The 27,643-nt window shown below is 52.1% G+C and overlaps 1 protein-coding gene across 1 annotated transcript in view; it reads right to left on the bottom strand.

Annotated features, from left to right (window-relative positions):
• Positions 1-2,769: 2,769 nt before the first annotated feature.
• Grik3 (glutamate ionotropic receptor kainate type subunit 3) overlaps positions 2,770-27,643 on the bottom strand; it is a 216,048-nt gene continuing 191,174 nt past the window's right edge. Inside the window, exons 11-16 of the mRNA XM_052177323.1 lie at positions 27,208-27,431; positions 22,163-22,281; positions 19,736-19,953; positions 9,419-9,641; positions 8,762-9,012; positions 2,770-5,643 (exon numbers count right to left, since the gene is read on the bottom strand). Coding sequence (XP_052033283.1) covers positions 5,449-5,643; positions 8,762-9,012; positions 9,419-9,641; positions 19,736-19,953; positions 22,163-22,281; positions 27,208-27,431 — 1,230 coding nt within the window. The 3' untranslated portion in view covers positions 2,770-5,448. The remainder of the gene's footprint in view (positions 5,644-8,761; positions 9,013-9,418; positions 9,642-19,735; positions 19,954-22,162; positions 22,282-27,207; positions 27,432-27,643) is intronic.

Raw genomic sequence — 27,643 nt, 5'->3', positions numbered from 1 at the left:
GCAGGGGGCAGACCACAGGAAAGCTAAGCCCAGGTCTCCTCTCCCCAGCACACTCCAGAGATGCGCGGACCCAGGAAGGGGCTGTAGGCCTCAAACTACCGGCAACAGACAGATCCAGGCGCAGCAGGGACGGAGGTCTGTGACCTACCTGACAGGGACTCTCTACCAGCTGCCCTGTTGGGAGAGGATCAACAGCGAGGACTGGCAGACAGTAAGGGGCTGTGCAAGGCCAGACACTGCCATCTTGAATCTCTCTGCTTCCTTGATAACTCCTTCCCACTTTGTACCTGTCTCAGAAAAAACCGGGGCGGAGTCTTGGCTACCGTTTGAATCTATGGTTCTTCCTACTACTGGGAGGCCTCAGAGTTTTGGTCTATAAAAGTAAGCCAGACAGCCACGGGGTGATTTGGGAGCCTCTATTCTAGAAGCTGAGGGTAGAAGAACTAGCTTATCAGGATGCTGAAGGGGCATGTCGGCAGTGCCCTCGGGCAGTTCTCTTCAAAAGAGACATGCTCTAGCCCTGAGCTGCGGGCACCTTGCACATGTGAGGCCTTTGCCACCCAGGATCCTCTGACATCTGGGCCATTTCAGACACAGCTTGACACCTTTCCAGGCCACTCTGCAGGCAGGGATAAGGGCAGGCCTGGCGATCGGCCTCCCTTTTGCTCAACATTCGCCCTGGCACTGGGTATTGGGACTAGACTGTGATATTGGCTCAGGGATTAAAGACTAGCAAGGTCATTTCCTCAGATATGCCCACTGTCCTGCCTTAGACAAACTCCCAGGGGAGATGCTTACCCATCTCCAGGGCTGTCCCTTCCCTGGTTTATCTGTCAGCTCCGCACTACTCTGCCTTCTTTGACAAGGTCCACGGTACTGACTCTGGCAAGGCCTGGCTTGTTCCAGAGGGCTGTGTAAACCTGACTTTTCTGCTGCGGCCCCCGTCTCTCACTGGGTCCCCACCCCTACTGGCTGGGTTCTGTACACTTCGTGTGCAGACGTGCAGGGAAGGGTTGTATACACAGGGGTTGTGGGTCATATATACACTGTGCATATATATAAGCATATATATATTTTACATTCATATATATATTGTACAGAACATTAGCCTTCTATCTAAAACAATTCTGTGACTTCACTTATACTTCAGCTCTAAAATTTCAACTCCAGGACATGGAGACATGAGGACAAGGCCTCTTCCACTGTGGCAAGTGGTTAGGCCTATTCCAGATGTGCGCCCTGCTCCAACAACCTGGGACATCCAGATATATCTTACTCAGAGATCTGCCCACACCTGGACCCAATTCTCGAATCTGTCCACTGGACTGGGTGGGTCCTGGGTGTTAACTCCATACAGTTGTTTGTCCACGACACAAGGGCCCTTCCAGGTGGGCATCCACGCAGGGCAGTTCCAGAGGTGGACCGCGGAGTCTGTCACGTTCAGATGCTGGTGCCTACAGTAGGGAATGGCTTTGGGGTGTGCGTGTGTAGCATGGCTTCAGACGGCATGAAGCAACAGCAGCTGCAGCCCACCTTCAGCCCTCCCTGGACCAGAAAGGAAGGTAGGTAGGAAGGGACAGATGCTCTGACTTCTACTCTCTCATGGACATATTTAATCTGCATGCCCCTCCCCCCACCGCATGCTACAAGGGCAGGGCCCAGGATGTGCTCTTCCAGCTGTGACAGTCCAGGCTGAGGAGGGGCAGTCTCCTGCCTCAGGGATTCTAAGTCCAACTCACTGGCCAACAACTCCTGCAAGTCATCTGCCCAGGCAAGCCACCGGAGCCCCCACAGAGTGCTCAGATTTCATCATCTGGTCACAGCAGAGAAACCAGATGCAGGCCAAGGTAGAAGCAGAAGGAGGCTCATTGTCTAATAGCTCCCCGGGCCTGGACAGAGTAGGTGCTGCCCCACCACAGGGCTGATATATACAGATGGAGCTCAAGCCTAGACATAGTGGTGTGAGGTGTTTTTCTATTCAGGGCTGGCCTATAGGATCAGACAGAGCCAGCCAGCCAGGGACCTGCTCAGGTATGCCCCATCTGCTCCATCCAAACCAACCTTTGTATTTCCAATGGCTCCTCAGAGCATCTGTGTGTTCCAGCCTCGGCTCTGTGCACCCCTTAGGGGGTTTGGGACAGGTTTCCACTTGATCTGCCTTCCCCTTGCTTCCCTTCCCTACCCTGGCAGAGACACAGCTCAGCTGGCCAGGATGGTCTCCAGGGTGCTTGGCACTGGGCTGGTCTCTGGGATAAACACAGGACTTCATCCAGAGGGCAGGCATTAGCCACACCTCTGGATATAAGGCTCAGGCAGGAAGGGAGATCTTGCAGCACCCCATCCCTCTTCCCGGAATGAGTCTATAAACCATCATCCCCCCCACTGCCGTCATCCAATAGTCATTACCTCTGTGAACATCTTTCCCACCGACCACACCCTGTCCCTTCTCCCATCACAGTCTACATATGTGCATAGCCTCAGAAGAGCATGACACATCTGCAGTGTCATGCACAAAAGCACATGTGTGATATGAACACTGATGTGGGTGTGTGTTATAAAATGGTATTGGACGACAGAAGACAGTGGTTAAAGACTACAGTGGATGAGAATGGAGTGGACAATGGCTTCATGAGAATCCTGTCAGTAGGGGTGATTTTAAAAAGGAAAGGAGGGAGAGAGGGAGGGAAAAAGGAGGAGGAGGAGAAGGAGGAGAAGGAGGAGGAGGAGGAGGAGGAGGAGGAGGAGGAGGAGGAGGAGGAGGAGGAGGAGGAGGAGGAGGAGGAGGAGGAGAAGATTTCCCTTCTCAACAGGACACTCTATGAACAGCAAAGGAGAAGGCATCACCCCAGGTGGGCCCCAGAAGGTGTTTCCCTGTGCATTTTCCCATGGAGCCTCGGGAAGGCTGTGGCCAATGATCCCTCCCATAGCAGGCATGCAAACAAACCCTGGTACCCTGCCTCACTGATCACTCTGCTCTGCCTCACTGATCACTCTGCTGCCTCAACTCAGGATGTAAATTGGAACTTAGGTACATGTCTGCACATACACGGGTATGAATACACACACACACACACACACATACACTCCATTTTTGTGACTCCTCCTGTACAGCACTCACACACACACACCCATAGGCACAACAGTCTGGTGTGTCCTCTCGTGCTGTCTTCAGGGCACACAAGCCTGCACATGAGTGTGTATGCACACACACTCACACAAGGACCTCTGATGACATGGCTTCTCCTTTTACAAGTATTTGGCTATACTGCAGGCTGTGTCCTGGTCCCTACCTTCTGCCATTCAGTGCACAGGTGCACGTGCACATGCACACACTTGCTCATGCACATTTATTCAAGCTTGCACACATTATACATTCACCAGAACCCCATCTCCACATGGCTTCTCCTTTTACACAGATGAGACTCTGTTGCCGGTCCTGATTGAGCTTTTTCTTCCCCATTTCACACACACACACACACACACACACACACACACACACACACACACACACACACAACCAGGTCCTAAAGGAGGGTCCTATTATTGCCTGCTAGGGCTGTGTTACATACCCATATCTGTCCTTCATCACCAGCTCCTGAAACTCACACGCGGAAAGTCAAACACACAGATGTGTGCGCTCCTCTCTCCTGCCAGCATGGCTTCTCCTATCATTGTGTACACTGGGCTTAGCTGCAAGTCTCCCCTTTCCTCTCTCCCCCAGTGCAGCCAGCCAGCCAGAGCTCCTGAGAACCAGCATGGTGGGAGTGGTCATGTGTGCCCATCATGGGGGAGGCCCCCATTGGCTAAAGGGGTTCCTTCACCTCTGCTGAGAAGACTTGAGATCTAGATGTAACTCATCCATGCCTGGTCCTCCTGGCAGCACCGGAAAAGTGAGGGATTGTGGGTGACGGATGTCCCCCAGTTCTTAGTTCTCCATCCATATTACCCACCTCAGTCCCCGATCAGAGACCAGCATCCTCCCTTAGCTGTGTGTGGGGCCCTATGGCCCTGTCATGCTCTCTGTAAGGACACTTTTTGCCTAACCCCTCACATCTGACTCTTCCCGGGGACCATCACGGTTTCAATTCTCTAGAGGTGGAACCACAGGCCATCTGCTCACCCCTTTGGCTGTCCCCTTCTCTGGCTTCTCCTCTGGGGTCTCTCTTAAAGACCATAGCTGCTCCAGGAAAGAGACGAGGGACCAGGATGGCCTTGTGTCTCTGTGTTGGGTCTTTGGTTAATCTTCTAGGAGGCAGCTCAGCTACTCCTTCCCTACCCTGGGGGCCTCTGGAGGTCTCATATCCTAACCCCTGAAAGCTTTCTTTCTTTAGGGGGTTCATTAGGTTGGGCATACCCATAAACTTCTTTGGGTCTCCTCTGGCTTCTCCCACCTACCCCAAAGTTAGTCTGTGCAGGGGGCGGGCAGCAATTCCTCTTTTGAGGAGCTGTGACTTGGCTCACACTTCAGTTGAGACTTCTCTTCTCATTTCAGAATGACAGAGGGAGGCCAAATTCAAAGGGACAGGGACAGGAACTCGCCAATGAGTAAAAGGTAGAGAGCCCAGGGTCCTGACGGCTGACTTGTTTGCCAGCAGAGTTGGTCTATTGGTTTGAGGGCCTGTGGGATTTTCATAGAGTCCATATTTCTTCTGCTGGCCTTCCAATGCCAATTGAGTCTTTGGACATTCCTTGTGAGGGAGGGCACCTTCTCTGCTCTGTGGAGCCGTGGAGAAGAATTTGCTGTGACTACAACCTCATTCACATTCCTGGGGACTCTCTTAATGCTGTGTGGCTTAGGACATTTGACCCGAAGCATGTGAGATCACAGTCTCCATCTGTGTTCCCTTCTCCCATACCAAACACCGCCTTTCCGCACTGCTTTTCATGTTGCCAGGGGGCTGCTGCTGTGGCTGAAGCCACATGAAGAAGAGCAGACTCAGGTGACAGCCCACAAGGGTTGAAGCTTTCCTTCTATCCAGGGATGGATGGCCGCCTTTGGGCTCCCACTGGCAGCCTCGGTAGAACACCCGTGAGGTGTTCCAAGTCGGAGTCTCTGCGCTCATGGCTGCGTGCTAGAAGGCCTGGGCTTGAGGGGGAGGACGGGAGGGTAAGAGCCATCCATCTCCTGTGTTCTGAGGCCTCTGCAGAGCCCTGGCACAATTACCTGGCTATGGAGGAGAAGAGAGATGGTCGGTGATGGGGCCTGAGAGGCGTGTGCTTCCGCTGGCCTTCACAGCTTAAGAAAGCCATAGAAAAGACAAGAGGAGGTGAAGCCCCAGCAGCCGGCCGAGGGCCCATGGGTTTCCCAGTAGGTCGGAGCTGATGGTTCACCGCTGGATATGGCCAGCAGCTCCATCCCCAAGGCCGGCATGAAATGAGGATGTCCTTTCGGGTCTCCTTCGCCTTCCTCTGCGTGGACCGGGCCTGAAGTCCCCGCTGGACCCACGTCTAGGGGAAGACAGGGGCTAGCGAGGTGCTGCAGCTCATGCTGTCCTTGCCTGGAAGCCTTCGGTCATTAAAGGTGTGCATGTTGATAACCGCATCCGTCTTGACCATCATAGGAGGCTGTGGCTTGTGCTTGAGACGCCGTTGGCAGGTGAGGGAGAAGCGGATCTCGTCGGCCACTGTGCTGCAGAAGGAGCGCTGGGGAGGGACAAGAGGCAGAGTGAGACAGATCCTCCCTGCCCCCACCACTCGACACTACAACAAGACTCCTTGCGGCCTTTTACAACTACATCCCACCAATGTCTTGAGCCCCAGAGAGAGATGACTGGAAGGAAAGTCCTCTGTAGGCTAAGAGGGAGGGGCAGATGGCACCATCTTTCTGTCTCACAGAGAAGCCCACGGCAGCCTAAATGGCACACACCCAGGGTCTGAGGGGCTCTTATGAGCTCAACTCTAAGGTTTTGCCCCCAGGAATCCAGCCTCTCCTACACTAGGCCTGACCTGGAATTAGGGCTGGAGAAGCTCTTGAGACACACATGGAGGACCCATTCTGGTGGGTTTTCCAACTACTGTCTCCTGCTCAGAGGTCCACCCTGTGTCTAAGGTGGGGACCCAGTGAATAGGTCTATTCAGGGGCCTTCTGAACATGGTCCCTGAAGCTAGAGGGAGAAAGCAGGAGTGTGGCATCCCCATAGGGGTTTCATAGCAGTAGCTCTTAAGACCAACTACTAGATGTACAGAGCCATATTGGGGAGTCATGCCACATGGTAGGAACTTGACATTGGCCAAGGACAATCGCTGGCTTCAGGCAGAAATCTGACTTAGGACAATAGGGAAGTAGGTTACAGCAGGAATTTTTATCCTAGGGTGGAGAAGCTCAGAGTGAAGGTTAAGTTCATTGTTCCTCCAGGTCTACAAATTCCTGAATTAAGCAGGTGACCCACCCAGCTTCCTGAGCAGTCCAGCCAAGGACCGCCAGGCGAAGCTAGACGACTTCCGCCAGAACTCAGCCTGGAGTCTGGGGGGAAGTGCTTGCCCAAACTGTCCAAAGATCTGACTGACATTAAAGTTGGGACCTTGATTGGTAAACTCAACCTGGCCTCGTTCTTTTCGCCCCTTCCCCATCTATCTCTCAGCTTCTCTTCCAGCAACCCAGTTCGTAGTACTGCAGGCAGCTATGGAATACAACAACTAGAGCTGGCCCTGGACTGAGATGGTGCAGTGGGGCAGGCTGATGGCCCAACTCAGACAGCAAGGCTGTAGGACATCATCTCCAGGATAAGGTTATGGTCCAGGGGAACACAGTCCCTCCCCCTTCCTGCTCTGTGTAGAACACTGGCCTCTTCGGCCAGCCTTTTTGCTTCTTGTGTTTCCTACACACAAGGCCGCAAACTGGGTGTTAGGCACAGCATGGTGGTGAAACGGGCAAGGACTCGAGGATCCTGGAGCTGCAGTCTAATGCGATGCGAACAGACAACAAGCATGTAAAGAAGCAAACCCTCCAGCCAGTCACGGCTATCTATGATGAAGAGGCTAAAGCCATGGGGCTGGAGAGACGGCTTGGTGGTTAAGAGTGCTGGCTGCTCTTTCAAAGGACCCAGGTTTAATTCCTAGCATTCATGTGTCAGCTCTCAACTGTATGTAATTCCAGTTTCAGGGGACCCAACACCCTCACACAGACATAAATGCAGGAAAAACACCAATGAACATGAAATAAATAAATAAATATAAATAAATAGGTTAAAGCCATGATGTGGAAGAGAGGAGTGTGGGGAGAGGGGACTAGGAAAGGCTATTTAAGGAGGGGATATGAGTTAAAATCTACATGCCAGATGCAGCCAAGAATATAGTGTAGTTCAGGCTCAGATAGGTGAACCAACATGTGCAAAGGTCCTGAGGCAGAAACATGCCGGGTGTGTCATGGACTCAAAAGGAGTCACGTGAGGGAAAGTGAGGGAGGGGGAGGGGAAGAGCCTGTAATTTAGAATTCAGTTCAGCCTTAACAGGATTCTTAAAGGTTCCTGCAGCTAATCTTTTTTCAATGTATCATAATTTTAAACTGTTCCCTGTTAGACGTTTAGGCATTTATCCAGCCTTTGATGTTGTGGTTCATATGTAGACAAACATCCTTGTGAATAAAACAATCCATATCCTTGGCCACTTCAGACAATAACTGGTCAACTGCACAGCTGGTTTCAAAGACTCAGTTTCCCCCAGAGTAGCCTTCTGAGATCGCATCTTTTCAGGCTTCTCTTAGGCAGTGGCTAACTCAGTCAGAGCTGTCTCTCCCTTCTCTTGGTTGACTTAGCCTTGCAGGTTGTTAAACAACCCTAGTCCATTTTGATGGATCTATCAGACCCTGATTGTAATGGGCCCTCTGCATGTGACCCAGCGGCAGGCTCCTGCCAGCCGCCCTGGGCCTGGCTGCTTTTGAACTTCTGCCGGGAGAGGCGATTCCCTAGCCCAAAGGCTCTCAGCTCAGGTACATGCTTAAATCACCCAGTGGGCCTTCTGCAAACTCTAGAGTTAGGCTCCACCATGGGCCAATTAAAACAGAGTCTCTGGGAGTGAGGCCAGGGTATTAGCACTTAAAACTCTCTCGCCATGCTTCTAATTTGCCACAGGACCCGGGGCTGCTGCCCTGACCGACCACGCTTGAATTAATCAGGCCGGGGAAGACTAGCTTGACTGTTTGCACACTTGGGCCATCCCTTAGAACTTTGCTTTTTTAAACTTTTCATTATGGAAATTTCCCAATATATGCAAAAGCAGACTGTACAATATAATGAACTCCTGTGCCTCCGTCACCCAGCTTCAACAATTACCCTCGGGGTTTAGGGAGGGAGCTGACATGGTTTGAATTAAGTTTGAGACAGGGTACTGGTTCTATGGAGCTCATAGACGGTGGTGGAGAGCCATAGGGGGTGGGGCGGGAGAAACCAGAGGTTGGGAAGTCAGCCTGGGGGACCGGCCAACATGGAGAGAAAGGACAGAGACTTAGGAGGCCACGCAGATTGGAGGTACAGAAGCAGGCACCTTCTACCTCCAAGCTAGGTAGAAAGAAAGGTGTGCCATCAGTGTGGAGGCTGGGGCATAGCTTGAGCTGCGCTGACTGCACACTGGCCTGGGACAGAGTGGAGCAGGGGGTGATGGGAAAACATGCATGTCAGGACAGAGGTGAGCTGGCTGGATCCTGGTGGACTGGATGCAGGGTGGTGGGCGGGATGGTGAGATGAGACAGTCGGAGGGCAAGCCCTCGGGAGGACGGAACCTTGCCTTCCTTCCCTGTCCAACGCAGCCTCCTCCAGGGCCTCACCTGCTCCCGCTCCGCCGTCTTACGTAGTTTGTATATAAACTCGCCCACTGCCACCAACACGGACAGGACTAAGCCGGCAGCCAGGACGATGAAGATGCCGCCGATCTTCTGGATGCCCAGGGCACTGGCCTCCTTGTTCTCCTCCTCGGGGCAGCCGCTGCCCCGCCACCACTTCTCCTTCATGATGTGCAGCTTGTCCTCCTCCTGCAGCTGCAGGATGGCGATGGTGATTTTGTCACGGTAGGGGGAGCCTGTGGGGGGGAGGGGCTGTCAGTGTGGCCCGTTGACTAGAGCTGCCATGCAAGCTTGAAACAGGGACTCCTCTCAATAAGGCCCCCTGTCCAAGTCCAGGTAAGGCATTTTGGACGGGAGGCCTTATTCATTGGGTGTAGAACCTATGGCCCCGGGATGCTCTGGGTGTGTGTGGTGCATCAACAGGGAGAGGGCAGGGGAGGCTGTCTCTGTGCTCACTGTTCCGGGCCAGGGCTGACCAAGCCGGTGGTTCTGTCTCCACCCCTCTGCTCCTGGCTGAGGAAGCCTTACCTTCCCAGGTTCGGTGAAATGATTTGGGGGACTGTGTGTGTGAGAGAGGAGGGTGGAAGAGCTCAAGACCCTGTGTCCACACCGCACCCCTCTCGCCATGCCCCGCTCGCTCACCCATGGGTGTGCCGATGCCGTAGCCCTTGGAATCGATGAGGCCGCCGATCTGGGTGAGGTTGCAGTTCCTCTGTGTGATGTACTCGATGGTCGTGGACTCCATGAGCAGCGCGTAGTCAGCCGTGAGTGTCCGCTGGATACCCTCCTCGTTGTTCTTCACCAGAGCTGAGGGCTTGCTGCTCATGAAGGCCCACATCTTCTCAAAGGTGGAGATCTTGGATTTCTGGGTGGCAAGGGATGGGAATATGTAAACCAAAGTAGGGGAGCCCCTCCCCACCATGCTCCACTCCCTTTGGTCACTTAGTGTGGCTCCTGCCAGCCAACTCTGGGTGTACTCTGTAGGGCAGGGGAGCGCCGCCATTGCTCAGGTATAGAAACTGAGGCCCTAGAGGTGAAGCGCTGATGCGTACAGGTCAAAGGTGGCTAAAGCTAAGGCTCAGACTCTGGCCCACTTCCTGGTAGTTTTTTGCCATATCACAGTCTTTGGAACTAATTAATTAAACTTTGAGACAGGTTGAGGTCTAGCCTAGGCTGGCCTCGAACTCCTTAGGTAGCTGAGGATGACTTTAAACTTCTGACCCCCAAGTGCTGGGATTTGAGGCGTGTGCTACCACATCTGGTTTCTGTGATGCTGGGGATTGAACAGGGCTTCATGTATAAGAGATGCTCTGCCCACCTAGCTACCGTCTCCGGGCTCAGACTGACTTCTTCAAAATCTGTTTTCTCCAGCACCTGTTAGGGAATTAACACTCAGAAGTCTTGTTCTAAGAGCTTTATCTATATGAGCTCACTCGCCGAAATCACAGGAAGTACATGTTGTTAGCCCTGTTTTGCAGATGGGGAAGCTGAGACACTGTTAAGTAATTCACCCAAGGCTATCCCGAGATGAAATGGTAAAGCCAGGCTTCAAATCCAGACCCTCTGGAGTCAATCCGTGTGCCTACCCATACAGCTGCACTGTATCCCAGTAACCACTAGGGGGCACAAATGACGGTAAAGCTCAGTGGACTCTGCCTCCCCACTTCAGGCAAAGCTGGCCCCCTTTTGTGTGCTCTGTGTCAAGAGGGAAGTTACGCCTGGTTCTGGTCTGTTCTCAGTCCCGACAGAGGCACAGTGGGAACTGCAAGCAGAGAAAGAGGCGAGGTTCCCAGGAGTAGTGGACGGCAGGCCCCTGTGCCAGCTTCATGCCTGAGATCATAGGCAGGGGGCAGCCTGGTGGGTGGGTTGCCATGTCTGCCCCGGGGAGACTCAGGGACCAGGAGAGAGGAGAGAGAGAGAGAGCTGGGCATGCGTGTCCCCTGCTGTCTGGTTGTGTTAGGTGTGCATGACCCACCCTGGGGACTTGATGTGTGCCAGCTGCCTGGTCCCAGCAGAGACCAGCCCTGCCTTAGTTCCCAGGGGAAGAGGTGGCTCTGAGAGCCCCATTGTATCGGCTGTTTCCAAGTCTGGCTGTGGCTTTCTGTGATATCAGCCTGTCTGATTGGCACCCAGCCCAGTTCTGGTACATGTGACAAGATGGGTGCCCTCCCACAGGCTGGCACAGGCCTGGGGGAAGGGCAGGGAATCGAGCCATGGCTGCCAGAATCGGGCAGGGAGCCCGAGAGGAATATGCACTTTATGTCCTCTGGGTGCTTCTGGGCTCTGGCAAGGGATGACCCTCTGAAGCCTGTGGCTGAAGTCTGCAGCACGCCCCAGGGAAGCAGGCCATAGCACAGGAGTGAGTATCAGAGCGGCCTGGAATCACTGAGTACTCCAGGGTGTGGAACCTTTTGCAGAGCTCTCACTCCCTGCCTGCAAACTCACACAAAGGGATCTGAGGCACCAGTTCTCTAAGCCTCACCCAACTGCTCTCTGCTCTACCCTCCCGGCAGGCAGCCATTCCTGCTCTCAGCGGCCCTGCCCCGCCCCCACAGCCTTCTGCCCAACTTTGCAGCCAGCCACCTTCCAGTCTTCCCTCCACCTCAGCTCCTCCCCAAGTGCTCCCTTGCTAACACCTCTTCCCTCAGAGGTGGTTCTCATCTCTGGCTTTTCTGATGCTCCAGATGTTTCTCATTTTCCAGATAATTTCTGATATGCAGATTCTCCTCCGCCAGCTCCGTTGGCCCCTTCCTCTTCCGGCTTGGCACGCCTGCTCCTTCCTCAGCACTGCCCAGTTTCTAGTGACTCCTGTCTCCCAGCCGCACATCCTTCTTCAGGCTCCTCCTCCCCCTGAGCGCGGGCTGGACCTTTGGGCCTGCTGTTGGATCGCTCTCTGGTAGGGGTGGGATGGCGCCTCGCAGTGACAAGATTGTGTCTTCCTCTCCCTTGTGTGTCCCTCAGCTCTTCTCTCAGGTGCAGGAGACAGTACTGTCACACCGAATTGCTTAAGAAGAGATCCCCATGAGAGTAACAGAAGAGAGCATCTCGTCAGCTCTCGGTACACAGTACTTCTCTTGCTCAGTCCGGAGACCCGAGGGGAACTGAGCATGCGCTCATGCTATGGGCTTAGAGGCCTTGCCTCAAGTGATCGCAGCCTTGGCTGACAGCTGCATCACAGCCCCATGAGGAGCCTCGGGCCAGAGGGCTCTGGAAACTCCACTGATTCTTGACCACCACGCTGCCAAGTGACAGATGTTGTTTTAAGATGTGAAGTTTGGGGTAATTTGTCAAGCGGCAGATAACTAATACCCTCTCACACGCGTGTTTCCAAGAGCTGTACTGTTCCCGATAGAGCTGCGTGGACGGACAACCACAATCTCCAGCTCTTCCTGTAATCAAATCATCCAAGTCCAACCATCTCCACTTGGCCACACTGCTCCTCAGACCCACATGCATCCTGGTTATTCCCACCAAACTGCTTTTCTCCTTCAACGACTCCGACTCCTCAGCTGTTTCCTACTCCTGCCTCCTGCTCCCCAAGTTGTTTTCTACAGAGGCGGGAACAAGGGTTGGATGAGGTTTCAAGACTCTCTTTTACCTCCTAAGGCATCTACCTCTTAGCTCATCCACTGTTAATCCATGCACACACACACCCGAAAATCTCACGCACCCACCATGTCTGCATGTAGCCATCAGTCCGGCCACCTGTCAGTCCATTGGTCCATCCACCCCACTAACCTACTCACGCATGTATCCAGCCCTTTCCTCTTCTCATGCACCGTCTGCCCATTTCCTCTCCCCCACGTTATCTACATACTAGATATTCAGCCGAGCCTCCGACTCCTCATCTAAACTATAACCTCTATCCACCTGTTCCTTTTCCACACGTCCACCTATCCATCCCCTTCCCCATCTAGCCATTAGCTGCCCATCCACTCTTTCCCCCTCATACCCAGCATATCCATTTACTGCCCCACGAAACTATATAAAGACACTTAGTCTTGGCAAAAATGAGCAGTGATCCTTTCTGTGAGTCTGCCCTACTCCTGTGCCTGAGAGTGTGGTCAGAACACCGGTCTGTCTCCACCCCACCCTCTAGCCTCCCTTTCCTCCTGTCCACAGCCCCGGAGGATGCCAACTGGCATGCTCGCTTAGCTCACAGCCCACCCGAGGCAGGGAGTTCAGTTGCACCTGGAGGATGTACTGAGGCCCATAGGCTTTGAGGAAGATACTAACAGATAAAGGGACAGGTAGGGACACGGGAGATCGTGGGTCAGTTCAGATGGGAGATGACACCGGGAAGAAGCCTGCTATGACATACACTTCAAGAATTCCACCTTCCAGCTCTAGGGCCCCAACCTCACAGCATTTTGTTTTGTTTAGTTTCGTCTTGTCGTGGCTTTTTGACTTGTTGTCACAGGAGTTCTGCAACCTGTTTTTCTTGGAAGTCCCTTACTGTTCTTGACCTAGACCTTGGGCCCCATTATCAAAACACCTGCCCACAGTCTCCTCCAACAGTTCAGTGATCCCAGAACACAACCCTGAACCCTCTGACACAGGAAGAAGCAAAATCCCCCCTCCATCTCCGTGGGCCCCCTCCCCACTGCCGTCAGCTCCTCCGGGAGTGGAGTCCCACATAGCGATGACTCGGGAGTCATCTGTCTGTCCTGGCTCTGGTGGGAGCCTTAATAAGGATTACTGCAGAGCCAGTCACCTAAATCAATTAATGGAACCGTTTGGAGCAGCCAACACAGGGCGATCTGCCAGGATGAAGATGCTTTTTTTTTTTTTTTTAATCAGGAAAAATTGGCAAGAAAGGAAGTTCCAGGCTCACGACTCTCCCATTTCAGCCTCCTCAAAGAAGTGAATTGATTTTCCCTAACCGAAGACACTTCATCTTGAGAATTTAACATTTCTGTACAAGAGAAATGTATATGGGGCTGTATACGCATATATAAACACATATCTATCAGCTTTGAATGCAAGTAAATCTCAGGGAATGTGTATAGAGCTGCAGTGGGATTCCATGTGAGACTTCGGGTATTTTCCATTCTGAAGAAGAGACCTTTTCCTAGATTAATTAGCTTGCCTATCCCAGGATGGGGTGTCTTTGGCCCCCATCAGAGCCACACCCTGGAGCCAGTATCACTTCTCCTGGAGTATATCTGTGGGCACCAGGAGGCCTCTCCGAGTGCCCTGCCTCTGCTATTACAGTCCCAAGGGGGGCTGTAGCTTTTCCTTCAGAGAGGACCTAGAGATGAGGACTACAGGGGGGAGGGGATGGGAGATCACAGAGGGGTCACCTCTACTGTATGGACCCCAGTGTCACACTAGCTTGTCTTCAAATGCCAGCTCTTTGTGTCAACCACATCTCTGAGCCTCACCTTCCATGTCTGTAAAATGGGGCCTTTAAGAATGCTACTGCACCTGGCTATCATCAAACTCAGCAAAGAAAGGGCCATGATGAACACAAAGGTCCGACCCTACGGCTCCCTATGTGGCTGGCGTTATCATTCCTTAAGGCTCCTCAGCTCTCCCTAAAGCCTAGTTCTCCCACTTGGAAAGAAGAAGTCAACTTCATAGTGCAGAACAGTTACGGAGAATAAACAGCACAAAATATGGGAGGGAGGGGCTGGGGGAGGTGGCTCAGTTGGTTATCTTGTAAGCACAGGACTAGAGTTTGATGCCCAGAGCCCACATTAAAAAAGAATTCAGGTATGGTAGCACATGGCTTATACTCTAATGCTAGGCAATTAAATAGGTGGATCCCTGGAGCTCACGGGACTCAGCCTAGCCTACTTGGCAAGTTCAAGGCCAGCGAGAAACCCTATCTCCAAATGAGGTGGTTGGAACCTTAGGAAAAATGCCTGTGGCATGCCTGAAATACATGCATACAACATTCATGCACATGCACTCAAGTGACTCACATGCACATGCGCACGCACATGCACACACGGATAGGAACCTCAGGTGCTGACAGGGCCAGCCCTAGTATGGGAGATGGTTAGAGTCTGGGTGGACTAGAAGCCAGAGTCAGTCAGCCATTGCCTCTGCTCGAGAATGACTCTGCAGGAGTGCCAGCCTGGAGATGCCAAATCGTTCACATTTTCAAGAGACTGGAGTTGTGAATATTTCGAATGCAAAAGTCTCTAAATTTCAAAATGCTGACAACCAGCTTAAATTTTTTTCCTGCATCAAAGAAAGCAAAGGATGGCCCCAGAATCATGTCTATGGGGTGGACGGGCCTTTGCACGGCCAGTTGCATTAGTAAAGAGTAAGGCTGTTCCTTCAATGTCATGAGATGTCTCCTATAGAACAGAAAGCTCCAAAGCTGCATCTAGGAATCACCTTGTTAATCATCTCAGGAACTCTGTAGAGTTGAGGCCATCATTATACCCAGGTCACAGAAGGGAAAATTGAGGTCCAGGGCGGTCTTCTGAAGTTTGAAGTTTTCAGGGACTTCCCTGCCATCTTTGAACTTTGGCTGTACCTGCTGCTTTCTTTCTGAAGTCTCCTTCTTGAATCCTCCCTTTTGTTTTGGAGTCAGGGTCTCACAACATAGCCCTCACTGGCCTGGAACTCTGTGTAGACCAGGCTAACCCAGAACTCATAGAGATTCAGTTGCCTCTGCCTCCCCCGGTTTCCTCAGTTCTCTCTGTGTGTACATCCATGCACGTGGTCACAGTAAGAAGCACAAAGTCTACCACAAAGCTTGGTAAGCCTGGACGAGAGACCCTGGAGAAAGGACAATCTCCAGGTGTCAAAGGTGCTTTCTCCTTGAGTCACCTGTTTCAGGAGGGGCCTTCGGGGCAAGATATTCCCTGGCCCTGATGATCACTGAAGATCTAGGAGCTCGGTGACTCGTCCAGTGAACTGTCATAGGTAGGAATCAGTATCCACCTTGTCCAGGTGAGCAACTTGGGGCTTGGAGCAGTGAAACAACTTGCTCAGTCACCCATACGAGACACCACCCAGGACACATCCTGGTGGGTCTGATTTTAAAATGTGGTGCTTGATTGCACCAGGCTGGACCATATTGACTGCTGCCTGGCCTTCCCACCCTGCTTCTGCTGCAAACTAGGCTCTAGGGCTGTGAAGGGAAGGAGGGCAGCGGAAGAGACGGGGCTGGAGATGCTGGGAGCTGAGGTGCCGGTAGCCTCCTGAGCCCTCTGACTTTGGGAAACATTCGCTGTTCAGCCTGCACCTAGGATGCTCCAGACCCCTTCCAGGTAAGATGCTGCAGTTGAGGCCCTGTAATGGGGAGGGCTCAGCCCCGTGGAGGGCTCATCCAGGCGCAGGGCTGGGGAGCCTGGCTTTTGAGGCTCCAGACTCTCATGCTTTTCCTCAGCAGCCCCACTGTGCCAAGCGCCCAGCTCCCCCACTCACAGAGGCCACAATCCCCCGCAGAATCTCTTCCAACATTCTCTCCCTTCAAAGCCGCCCTGCTTTCCCGCCAGGAGCTCACCTCCCCCACAGCCTCCTTTACATTTTTGCCTACATATTTTTACAGCCAAACAGTGCTTTCAAAGGCCTCCTTTTTCATCTCCTAATTAATTTTTATCTTCCAAGACGGAAGGGAGGACAACACAGGAGACGCTGTTTGTGATGTCTGCTGCTCCCTGACAATTCTCTCAGCAGACCTTCTTCAGAGCCAAGGGGCAGATTCTAGACACCCAGCTTCCTGCAAGCAGCCGGCCCAGCTCGGGGCCCTGGGGCCCTGATGTCTTCCTTGTTCCTGATTATGGTCTATTCTCAGCCATGGGGGCTTTGCTTACTTATTTATTTGGGGGTGTGTCCACATGCATGGGTGTATGTGTGTGCATGCCCGCATATGTGCATGCCTGCGTATGTGTATGCTTGTGAAAGCTAGGGGACAATATCTGGCATATCTCTCACTTGTCTTTATTTCTTGAGACAGGGTGTGTCATTGAACATGAAGTTTCACTGATTCATCTAGACAGACATTCTGGCCAGAGAGGTACAGGGGCCCTCCTCTATCTACCCGCACACCCAATGCTTGGTAACAGGTGGGTGCCAGCACGCCTGACTTTTACATAGGTGCTGGGAATAGGAGCACCAGTCTTCATGTTTACAAGGCAAGATCCTTCCTGACTGAGCCATCTCTCCTTAGTTCTATGTATGTGTAGTGCCTAACTAGGAATATGCTAACCACAGAAATAAATAAAGTTGACTTGTTTTAAACTTTGGGTATGTGGGGGGAGTGCTGCCTGCTTGCTGTCTATGCATATCACTGCCTCTTACACCGGCTCTTCTTAGCTTTACCATCTTTCAATCCCACCCCTTCTACAGCACCAGACACTGGTCTTTATTAATCCTCTGTGCGACCGACCAATGTGTCAAGGCTGTGCTGGGCTGTAGGCATGGCCCGACCCACCAGAGCTTTGTTTTATCCCAGGGGAGACTGCAAAGGACTACGGGGGGGGGGGCCGGGGGGAGGGGGATTCCCCAGAGAAACTGATAGGAAAGACAAAGGATAGAGGTTTCTTCACAGCGGGTGTAGTTCAAATCCCACCTGTGCAGTTTTAGCTGTGTGTTGTTAGGCAAGTCAATTAGCCTCTCGGAGCCTTGCTTCCACGGTGTGGAACATGAGGAGATAATACTCATCTGCCTTCTAGGGTTGTTAGGAGGATCACAGAGGCACAGATAAAGTGTGGGCACACGCCTGGGACATTGTGGCTGATGGCAAAAAAGCATTAACAGGAGAGAAGGAGAGTGGGGTTGGTCCTGCCTGGGGTCACTCAGTTGCTGTTTCTGGCTCATGGGCCCATGAGCCCCATACTCCTGGCTGGGTAGCAGATTCTGTGTCTCTCCTCTGCCCTCTTCACTGCAGGGGAGCAGGGTGACTGTGCAGTGGCTGCTTGATGCTGAGCGCTGAGCTGAGGCACAGTGGGGAGCTGGGCCTGGGCTGTGAGAAGGCAATCTGAGCATCTCTGCATGGAGGGAGGCGGGGCGTCCAATCAGCCGAGATGAGCCTGCACCGGGCTTATTTATGCCTCTTTCCTTTGATCGGGAGCCCTGCTTAGAGACTAGCTCATGCTTAATGCATGAGAAGCTCCAGTAGTCAAAGGGCTGGGCTGTGGCCCGAGGACAGGGAGTGAGCAAGCGCACGTGTGCGCATGTGCGTGCAGACACACACACACACACACACACAGATGCAAACATTCATGTCCAATCACAGATCTACATATGCACATATAGGCATCCATGTCACATGTACAGAGGCAAAATGCTCATTAACCCGTGCCATCTACACACAGTCATAGATGTGTGTACACTATCAGACTTGCTCACACTCACGAGATTCCAACAAGTGCCTAATGTACCTTTGACAAGGTTTTATTTCCCCTTGATCTCAGTGTACACTGCGCCCTCCCCAGAAGATGGTGGGACCAGCCTCCACTGGCAATAGCCGAGTGCAAGGGAAAGCCCATCTTTCTCCTTTTCTTTTCAGTAAGTAGCTGCCTCCAGCCTCAGGAGACACACAGGAGCCGACAGAAAGTGCTGGGGCTTGAGCGCCCATGGGGTAAAGGCATTTTCCACTCTAATTTCTTCCTTTATTTCCTCAGGCCCCGTTGGGACTCAGTCCATTTCTTGAAGTTTCCAAAGAGACAAGGGCTCAGGGATGAAGAACCAGAGCCCAGAGTAAAGGGAAATACTCGGCCTTCCAGACTGGCAGAGGGCAGCTGATTAATAAGCCAATGGATACGCCCGCACACTTCCCAAAGCCTGACGCTTCCAAGGGGTAATTAGAGGAGCACTTCTCAAAGCATCCCCAGCCGGAGCCCAGCAGCACCTCGGAACTTGTTAGGATCTCTCTCTCTCTCTCTCTCTCTCTCTCTCTCTCTCTCTCTCTCTCTCTCTCTCTCTCTCTCTCTTCTCTCTCTCTCTTGCTCTTCCTCCCTCCCTCTCTCTCCAATTCTCCCTTCTCTCTCTCTCTTGTCTGCTCCCTTTTCTCTTTCTGTCTTATTTTCCCTCTCCTCTCTCTCCCTCTCTCCTTTTCTCTCTCTTACATAGCTCAGGCTGGCCTCCCACACCCCATGGTGCTGAGGATACTCCTGCTTCCACCCGAGTGCTCAGATCACAGGTGTGGACCACTATACCCCACTATGTGTTGGGGTGTGTACAGGATGGGGGTGTGGGGTGGGGAGATGACATCCTCTCTGATGACAGAGCCCTGTGGCACTCAGGCACACGATCGAGACCCAATGCCACTGGTTTAGCTTTGGAGAGAAGCAGATGAGGACAGGGTCCGGCTCCTCCAGAAGTGAATCCTCAGACAAGTCACCAATCTGTCGTCGGCTCAGTTTCCACGTGTAGACTGGGAATAATCGCAGTGCTAATCTCACAAGGTTTGAGGAGGTTGACAGAAGCCAAGCACGGAGCAGTCCGGCCCACTGCGAGTGCGCAGGACTACTGCTCTTTATCTAGAAGCACACCAAACCTACCCCTTCATGGGTTCGGTCAGGGTTCCTTGACTTCATCTAGGATGGCAGAAAGGGGAAACCGTGGGACTGAGCCCACACTCTCAAAGCTGGAGGAGCAGACTCTCAAAGTCCTGGCTCCTGTGAAAGCAGTCACCTGGGCATGTGACAGGGACTTTCTGTGAAGACACTGATATTCCAACAGGAGGGGATGTGCCTTCTACTCTTGGAAATGGGCACCTCACCCACCCTGTCCAGTGTTTTCTGTCTATCCTCGTCCCATAGTTCACATGGCTTACTGCAGCCACTTCTAGAACTTGAGACCAATGTATACAGCTTGTTGTCACAGCTCCTTAGCGTTAACAGGTTTCACCAGGGAGAGGCTGAGCCTTGTGGATGGAACTCAGGTCCCCTGGATTCTCAGTAGAGAGGGAGGGAGGGAGAGTTCTCCTTTTCTACTCAGAAAAGAGCCCAGGAAGGTGAGCTCTGGGCGACATGAGGTAAAAGAGACTCTCACCTTGAAGAAGGTCATGGTGGCCCCATCCTTGACAGCACCGTACTCTATTTTGGTCTGCTTGGCCAGGTCATCGGCTGAGTCGATGGGCGACTCCATGCGCTCCACGGTCAGGAAGGCAGCCAGGTTGGCCGTGTAGGAGGAGATGATAATGAGTGTGAAGAACCACCAGATGCCGCCAATGATGCGGGTGGACAGGGCTTTGGGCATCAGTTCAGATCCTGGGAGAAAGGGGGAGACACCTTATAATGTGTAGGCCAGGGGTGCCCCAAACCCCGGGTCATGACATTACCGGATACTCCCATAGGTGCTGAGACCATTTCCCCAGATGGGTCCCTCAATATTACCAGAAACTTGACTGAAATGCAAATTCTGAGATCCACCTGATCTCAGAAATAAATGAAGAGAGATGAAGGGAGGAGTGAACACAGTGTGTACTCAGCCTTTCCTGTGAGTCTGATCCAGGCTGGTATTTGATAATGTATGTTCAATGCATACACACATACGCATGTACACACACACACACACACACACACACACACACACACACACACACACACAGCAGGCACATGATTTCACAGTTCTTCAGCCTCTCTGATACCTATCTGTGGACCGTGGGATAAGGGGTCAGAACCTCTGGGTTCTGGGTGAAAATCCCATTCTCAGTTCTCTAGGTGATCTAAGGCCAGACAATTCCCTTGTTCTGGACTCTGCAGAGGACGAAGAATTGTCCTTCCTCTGTCCTAGCCTCACAAAAATACTGTGATGCCGCAACGATATAATTTGAAGAGAGATGCATCAGAAATATGAGCGGTATACAAATATGAGATTGCTGTGAGGCACTTGGCAGGGGAAGAAAAATCAACATTTTTGGAAGCTCTTTGCTGAAATATATCACTCTTCCTCCCTGACCTTGGGTGCGGAGCACAATTTAGAGGAAACCTTCTAACTGAAGTAATTAACTAGCTGACTTTCAAGAGATTTAAACAGTGAGTGACTCCCGAACTTTCCAGAATATTTGGACCTGCAACCTGAAAGCGCCTGCTTTGATATGGATGATTTTTTTTTCTTTTTCTCTCAAAGAAGTCACTCAAGGGAGAGTTTTTTCAAATACCTAGTTTTTTTTTCCCCTCTTAATCAAAACCATGCGGGGAATGCATCGGGGCCTGGACTTTGAGGAGCAGCGGGTAGCATTAGAGGAGTTATTACAGCAGCGAAGGGGCTTCCGGGTTTTTCTCAACTGTCACCGAACAAAGATGATGGGCAAAGAAGCAAGGTGAGCCTTCAGGATGCTCGTTAAGAGTGGGGACAGATGGAGGCGCTTCCCATGAATGCTCCCTGTCCCTTCTCAGCTGCAGGGGCCTCTGCTCAAGGGGTGGGACAGGTCTGCTACCTCCTCCACTGCGCTCACAGTGCTCGCAGCCCAGTGGACAGGCGTGTGATGGGTGCCAAGGATGCCTGCCCCCCTCCCTTCCTCCCTTCCCCCTCCCTCCCTCCCTTTCTTCTTTCTTCCCTCATTCATCTGGAATCTTCCTTCATCTTGCCTCCTAAAGACCAGGGTTCCTGCTGGGTCTTGAGGCGTGAAGCCTCACGTGTGAAGGACAAGGTCCTTTGCTTCCTCTCAGGTTATCAGGCTTGGGGGCAAGTGCCTTTACCCACTGAGTCATCTCGTGACACTCTTCCGCAATCCCCCCACCTCCCTCCGCCTCCCTGCTTTGAGACAAGGTCTGGCTCTGTAGCTTTACTTGGCTTGAACTCACATTAATCCTCCAGTCCCAGTCGCCCAAATGCTGGAATTACAGGTATGAGCTACCGTGCTTGGCTGCTTTCTAGACATTGAAGCATCTTCAGACATTCCTAAAAGGCTGAACCTATTCTCATGGCTGGTCAGCTTGGGGCCCTCCCTCTAAGACTGATGACAATCTCCCTCCAGGGACACTGTCTCTGATGTACACAGGCAGACGTCCCAGCCTCAGTCAACCTTGCCTAGCCCTGACCTAGCAATGTCTCGGAGGTTTCCTAGGCTCCAGAGCCACATGCCCTCTTAGCACTGGTATGCAGAGCCTCCTACCCAGCCTCTCTGCTTCGATGGTACCCACCCCCACCTGGCTTTGATCAACTTGTTCTGCCATGGAGAAGTCACCAGTCGGCCCAGCAGGCAGCATGGTCTTGTCCATCCCAACAACAGTAGAAGGTACTGTGAATGTATCTCACGTGACACAGGCCAGGGTGGCTGAGGGTGATCTAACACTGCCTAGAGCAGTGGAGCAGGCTGTGTATCAGGGGTGAGGGCACAAACCAGGGGATCAACTGTGTTTCCAGCCTTCTGATAGCTTTAATAAGGTCTGAAGCTGCCTCTTGAAGGCAGCTGGCCAAAGGACCCGCTGAAGGGAAAAGCCGCCTTCCTCAGGTGAGAGGGCAGACACGTACCTTGTTGCATCAGGGAGCCCATTCCAAACCAGAAGCTGTTAAGCAGTGTGAAGTTGTTCTCCACCACCTCAGAGCCGGGGTTGCAGGGGTGAGCGTCGTACCACTCGTAAGGGCTGAATCTGCAGGGTAAAGGGAAGCAGTGAGGGCAAGAGGCAGGAGACTACCGCTTAGCGACAAGCACTAGTGTGGAGGACCAACCACTCCAGAGGCCCTCTGCTTGTTGTCTGGCTGGAGTGATAGGCAAAGGCCGCTTGGGACCAGGTTTCTTCCTGTCCTTTCCTTTACTGCCCGTGCCCTTTTCTGGTTAGAAAGTAATTTGAATCACCTCTTCAACTTAAAAGCGTGTGTGCCCTTCTACCTTGGGAAGCTGCGAGTCATTATCCGTCTAGGAAAAAACACTCACACGGGAGCATGAGGGAAAGTCCTCAAGGATGTTTATCAATGTGTTGTTTGCAGTTCAAAAAAGACCTGAAAATAACCTAAATGTCCTTCAGTAGAGGGATGATTAAATAAGCCATGCCAGAGCCAAAATATCACACAGCTGCTAAGGAGAACAGCATGCATTTAGACGTCCCTAGACGGGGAGCCATTTTCACACGGTCTGTCTAATGAAAAGGAAGTGATCTAAAACGAAACCAACACAATTTCATTTCTGTAGGTTACCTAACATAGCCATACAGCTCTATAGGTAAATGTGTATGTGAATGGATACTCAGAGGTCTAGAAGTTTCCATCTATATTCCATATAGATTGGCATGTGTCTGTGTGTGTGTGGGGGGGGGGGGGGCAGGGACAAAAGGAATTTCAGCCAAATCTGTTACTTTATTTGTATGACATGAATCTTTTTTTGGACAGGAGAAAGTGCACTTGAATTTCTTGTATAATAAAAAAGGAAAAGATATTTATTATAAAATATTCAAATAATATACAAGAATACGGCGAGAAAGCAGAAGTGCCCCAGAATCCTACCCCACAGAGAGAACAATGTGGGATTTAATTTTGGATTTTTGTGTCTGAGTATATGAACATATGCCTGACAGGAAAAGGTTGCTTAAAGCTGCTACCCCGCACCACCCCCTTCTAAGGAAGAGGATTCCCAAGAGAGGAAGGGAAGCCTGGTTGACTGGCGGAGTTTGCTTACAAATGAGTCAGCTTGAAGACGCAAGAGAGATGCAAAGAGATGGAGAGACTGGAAAGTCACTGGGTCGGGGCAGCCGTGTGTGTGTGTGTGTGTGTGTGTGTGTGTGTGTGTGTGTGTGTGTGTACTGAGGGCAGAGACAGGGCAGGGCACAGGAGGCAAAGGAGGCCAGACAAGCACAGGGGATTTGGTTTCAGTTTTTAGCATGCCGCCCTTTGTGGTACTCGAGTCAGGCCTTTCCCAGCACCTCTCTCAAACAGCTGTATGCCACCAGCTGCTCCCAGGGCTCAGGTGAGGACAGTTCTGCTTTCAGGAAGCAGATGCCCCACCAGACAGGACATTCCCATGTGAGGCTTCAAATTGAGCTGAGGATTGTCCAAGGGAAAGAGCTGGAACGGGTTAGAGACTCGTCAATCCCCAAGGAAAGTGGGTGAGGTTCAGTGGGCGGGGTTGAGACACATTTGGTGGAGGGATGTACAAGAGAACCTTTGGAAAGCCAGGCACCCAGAATGGATGCTGTGGGACATACTGTGGCAGGGCCTGAGACCTTTGGAGGGCGGGGACTTGGTGGGTGCTTGTGCTCTAGGTAGGAGAGTCCTTGCTGCAGGCCCAGAGACCCCAGTTTTAGGGGCATTGGGTACACAATGCTTCCCCACTGAGTCCACACAGATGGGAACGTGGTTCAGGCCCATGTTGGCTCCATGCTGGAAACGCAATGACTTTAACAGGCAGAGGCCATGGGCTACTGGACACACGGTGGAGCGAGGAATGGACTGCGTAAGGAGGAATGGCTCTGGGAGGCCCACCTCGGGGCTGAAGGAGAAATTATAAAAGATAAAGCAGCACTCATAAAATTCACAGAACATCAGCCTCCATCTTCTAGGTTGAAACAATGTTTATGGCTCAGGGAGATCTAGGACTGATAGTGGGCCACATGGTTTTCACTGGTGACCAAGAGACCTGGCTCCTGTGGGACCTCTCCTGGCCCTGGGCTAGGGGCAGAAGATAAGACTTGAGCAGAGCTCAGGGGTCCAACTGTCTGTCAGTCTGTCTGTCTGTCTTTCTGACTACCTATCTATCTATCTAATTAAATTTTTATTACATTTATTTGTTTATCACATGTAAGTGGGCATGTGTACCATGCTGTGCATATAGGGGTCAGAGGATAATTTGCAAGAGTCAGTTCCCTCCTTCTACAATGTGAGACCCTGGGATACAATTGAGGTCTTCATGTTTGGTGTCAAGTGCACCTTTATTGGCAGAGCCATCTCCTTGGCCCTTGGTCTTACTTTTAGCCCACCCACATCCACACCCACGAATGCACATGCACACATACACACCCACGTACACACATACAGAGCCAGATCAAGACATACACAGAGAAAGAGACAGACAACAGACAGACACAGAGAGAGAGTCAGAGAGAGAGAGAGAGAGAGAGAGAGAGAGAGAGAGACAGAGACAGACAGACAAACAGACAGACAGACCAAGATATACATATACACATAAAAACAAATACCACATCACCCCAGGATCCTGTCATAGAAATTTCTATGTTGACGCTTGCTGCCCCTTTCCGGATCAGCGCCCACTGAACCAGCCTGAGCCCTCAAATCACTCAGGTGTGTTTTAACACTACCCTACTGCTGAGCATCGAAGCTGACCCAGTTCCCACCACTGGGGGAAAAGGTCCTGAAGGCACCTCTGTGGCCACCTACACCAAAGGGTATGTGGGTCCCCTGGAGCTCTGCTGTGAAGACATTTTAGGCTTTCAAGTGTCACTCAGTGGCAAAGCTTTAAGAAGACAAAATCCCAGAGACAGAGCTGCTAATTCTGAGGAACGCAGCTGATGCCAGAAAGGCCTTTGGGTAATGTTTTCAAAGATTGAGTTTCCCCCCAACCCAAGAAAGGTTCACAGCCTTTGGGTGCCCATTGCAGTGTAGGAGGGGGCTTGAACCTTATAGTGCAGAAGATGCAGAAGACAAAAGGGAAGACGGTGGCTGGCAAGGGAGGTGCCAGGTGCAGTTACCTGGCCCTGCTCCTCTGTCCAGCCTAGGCCAGCAGGTCCCCAGCAATACCCCACAGAGCATCTATGTGTACTGCCGCTCACTGCCCTCTAATGCCCAATACTGTGTTTAATTTCAAATGGGACCCCGCCAAGGAAAGCTTTATGACTTTGGGTATTGATGTAACTTCTCCGAGCCTTGGTGTCTGCTTCTGCAACAGGAGGACAGTTCTCCCCACCTTACAGGACTATTGCAAAGGGCAGACATGGTGGCTGAGTGTTCCTTGTGTTTTATGGGGTGACCCACATTCTTAGATGCCTTTTTCAGCTCTGTGGCCCAAACTTTCATCCCTCTCCTGCCTCTGCAGGTACCCCACGGTATCCTAGCCAATGCAGAAAACCCCTATTTTTCCTGAGCTTCCCAGACTAGCCTTGGGAGGGGAGCTACTATCTTCCTAGGCAGTAGGGAGAGTCTCTCTCTCGACACATACCCAGATGCCATCAGCGGACTGATGGGCCATATCTTGAGGGGGGAGGGGCGAACGACACACATCAAACAGACAGAACTAAGGCTGGAAATGCTCCCATCTTGGAGGGGTGGGTGGCTGAGAGGCCACTGGAGCTTCAAGAAAATTACGCTGAGAGCGCGAGAGAGCAGCTCTGCTTTCAAAGGCTTGTTAGACCATTAGTGAAGAGAGGGTGAGGAAGGCCTCGCTGTGATGGCTCGCTGTTGGCTGGGCTGAGCAGGCAGGGCAGCTGCAGCAGCACCCGGGTGCTGCAGCCAAGGCTTGGGAGGCTGGGTGATTTCGCCTCACACACTTTTCCTTTGGTCTCTCTCTGTGTGGGAGGAGGCAGAGAGTGAAGGGAGCGGAGGAGAGGGGGGCTTTCAAAGGAAGCTCTAGAGAGAAAAAAAAAGAAAGGCGAAACACCAGGTCCTTGGATCTCAAATTGCCTCTCCAGAGAAGCTTCTTTTTACACCTTGTTAGGCTTTAGAGCAAAGAGGACCCAGGGCAAGGGTGGGGTCTGGAGGGAGGGGCAGGAGCTTTGCTGGGAGGGGCCGGGAGCTTGAGGATGGGACCAAGCAGTGGCCAGAGACACAGACAAAACCTCAGTGAAACTAAATGCATATCCTGGATGTGTCCCCTTACTGCTCGTATGGCCTCGGTGGGTCTCGGGTATCTCTAAGGGATGCTGTCAGAGAAAATGGAAGGGTGTCAGGTGCAGACCAGGGTGCTTGACAAATACCAGGTACTCGATAAACATGGGCAGAACCCTCACCCCTAATGACCCACTTCCCATAACCACTATTGAGCATGTACTTTTCCTCTTTCTAATGAATAACTCAACGGGTAGGCACAGCACAAGTGTGGATTCCAAGCAGGTAGCGCATGTGTGAACAAGGCAGCATGTAAGCATGGATCCCCGGGCACGCTTGTCAGTGTGACATGTTTCTGCATGTGGCATGTGTGTAGCTGGTGGGGACTGGTTCTTCTGTTGTGTGGATGGCTTAGATACAACTTGTTTTCCATGTTTTGAGCTACCCATTAAGGCCACGCAGTGGACTTGGATCAGGTCTGCTAGCCTAGGTGCTTAGGTCAGGTAGTGCCTTCCTGAGCACTGGCCAGGCTTCTCCAAGTCTATTCTGGGAATTAGCATGCAGTTACCATATCTCAGTGTCACTGGCATGGACCAGAAGGAGGACAAGGTGACTCAAGCCCAAGGGGAGGGGCACGAAACCTTCTTCAGGGACAAAGGATCTGAGCTGTGGGGGATGGGGTGGGGGTGGGGGAATATCAGGAACCATAATAATCCAAACCTTGGGCCTTCTGAGCCAAAGAGGGCTTGCCTAGCTTCCTATGCTTTCCAGCTTGGCCCAGAGCTTCGGCCAGGGAACAGCCTTACCTGGCAATGACGAAGAGGACACAGCTGACCCCCAGGTAGGCGAGGAGCACGTACATCCAGATGTCCGGGGACAGGGGGTTGAGGAAGGAGAAGACACTGGGGTTGGTGCCATTGGGCTTGCGGTATAAGATGCTCACTCCAAGGGTCATGAAAGGCTTAGAGAAGTCGATGGCCTTCTCTCGGACGTGGGTGATGGTCAGGGGAGCCACAGCCAGGTCTGCTTTCTGTAAAGAGACCGTAGACAGACAGAGAGACAGATAAGGAGCAAAGCCTTGGAATGGAGGTGTCAGAGAACCCACTCATGGACCATGGGCTGAGATGGTGCCAGAAGCCTTAGCCTGAGGTCATTTAACTACTCTTGTGTGTGTGCCCACAATGTATGTATGTATGTCAATGTATGTATAAGTGTGGGGGCCAGAGAACAACCTTGGGTTCC

The sequence above is a fragment of the Apodemus sylvaticus genome, chromosome 3, assembly GCF_947179515.1.
Source record: "Apodemus sylvaticus chromosome 3, mApoSyl1.1, whole genome shotgun sequence".
In the NCBI taxonomy this organism is placed as follows: Eukaryota; Metazoa; Chordata; class Mammalia; order Rodentia; family Muridae; genus Apodemus; species Apodemus sylvaticus.
Note: the sequence above shows the minus strand (reverse complement) of the source record. Positions and strands in the feature narration are given on the sequence as shown.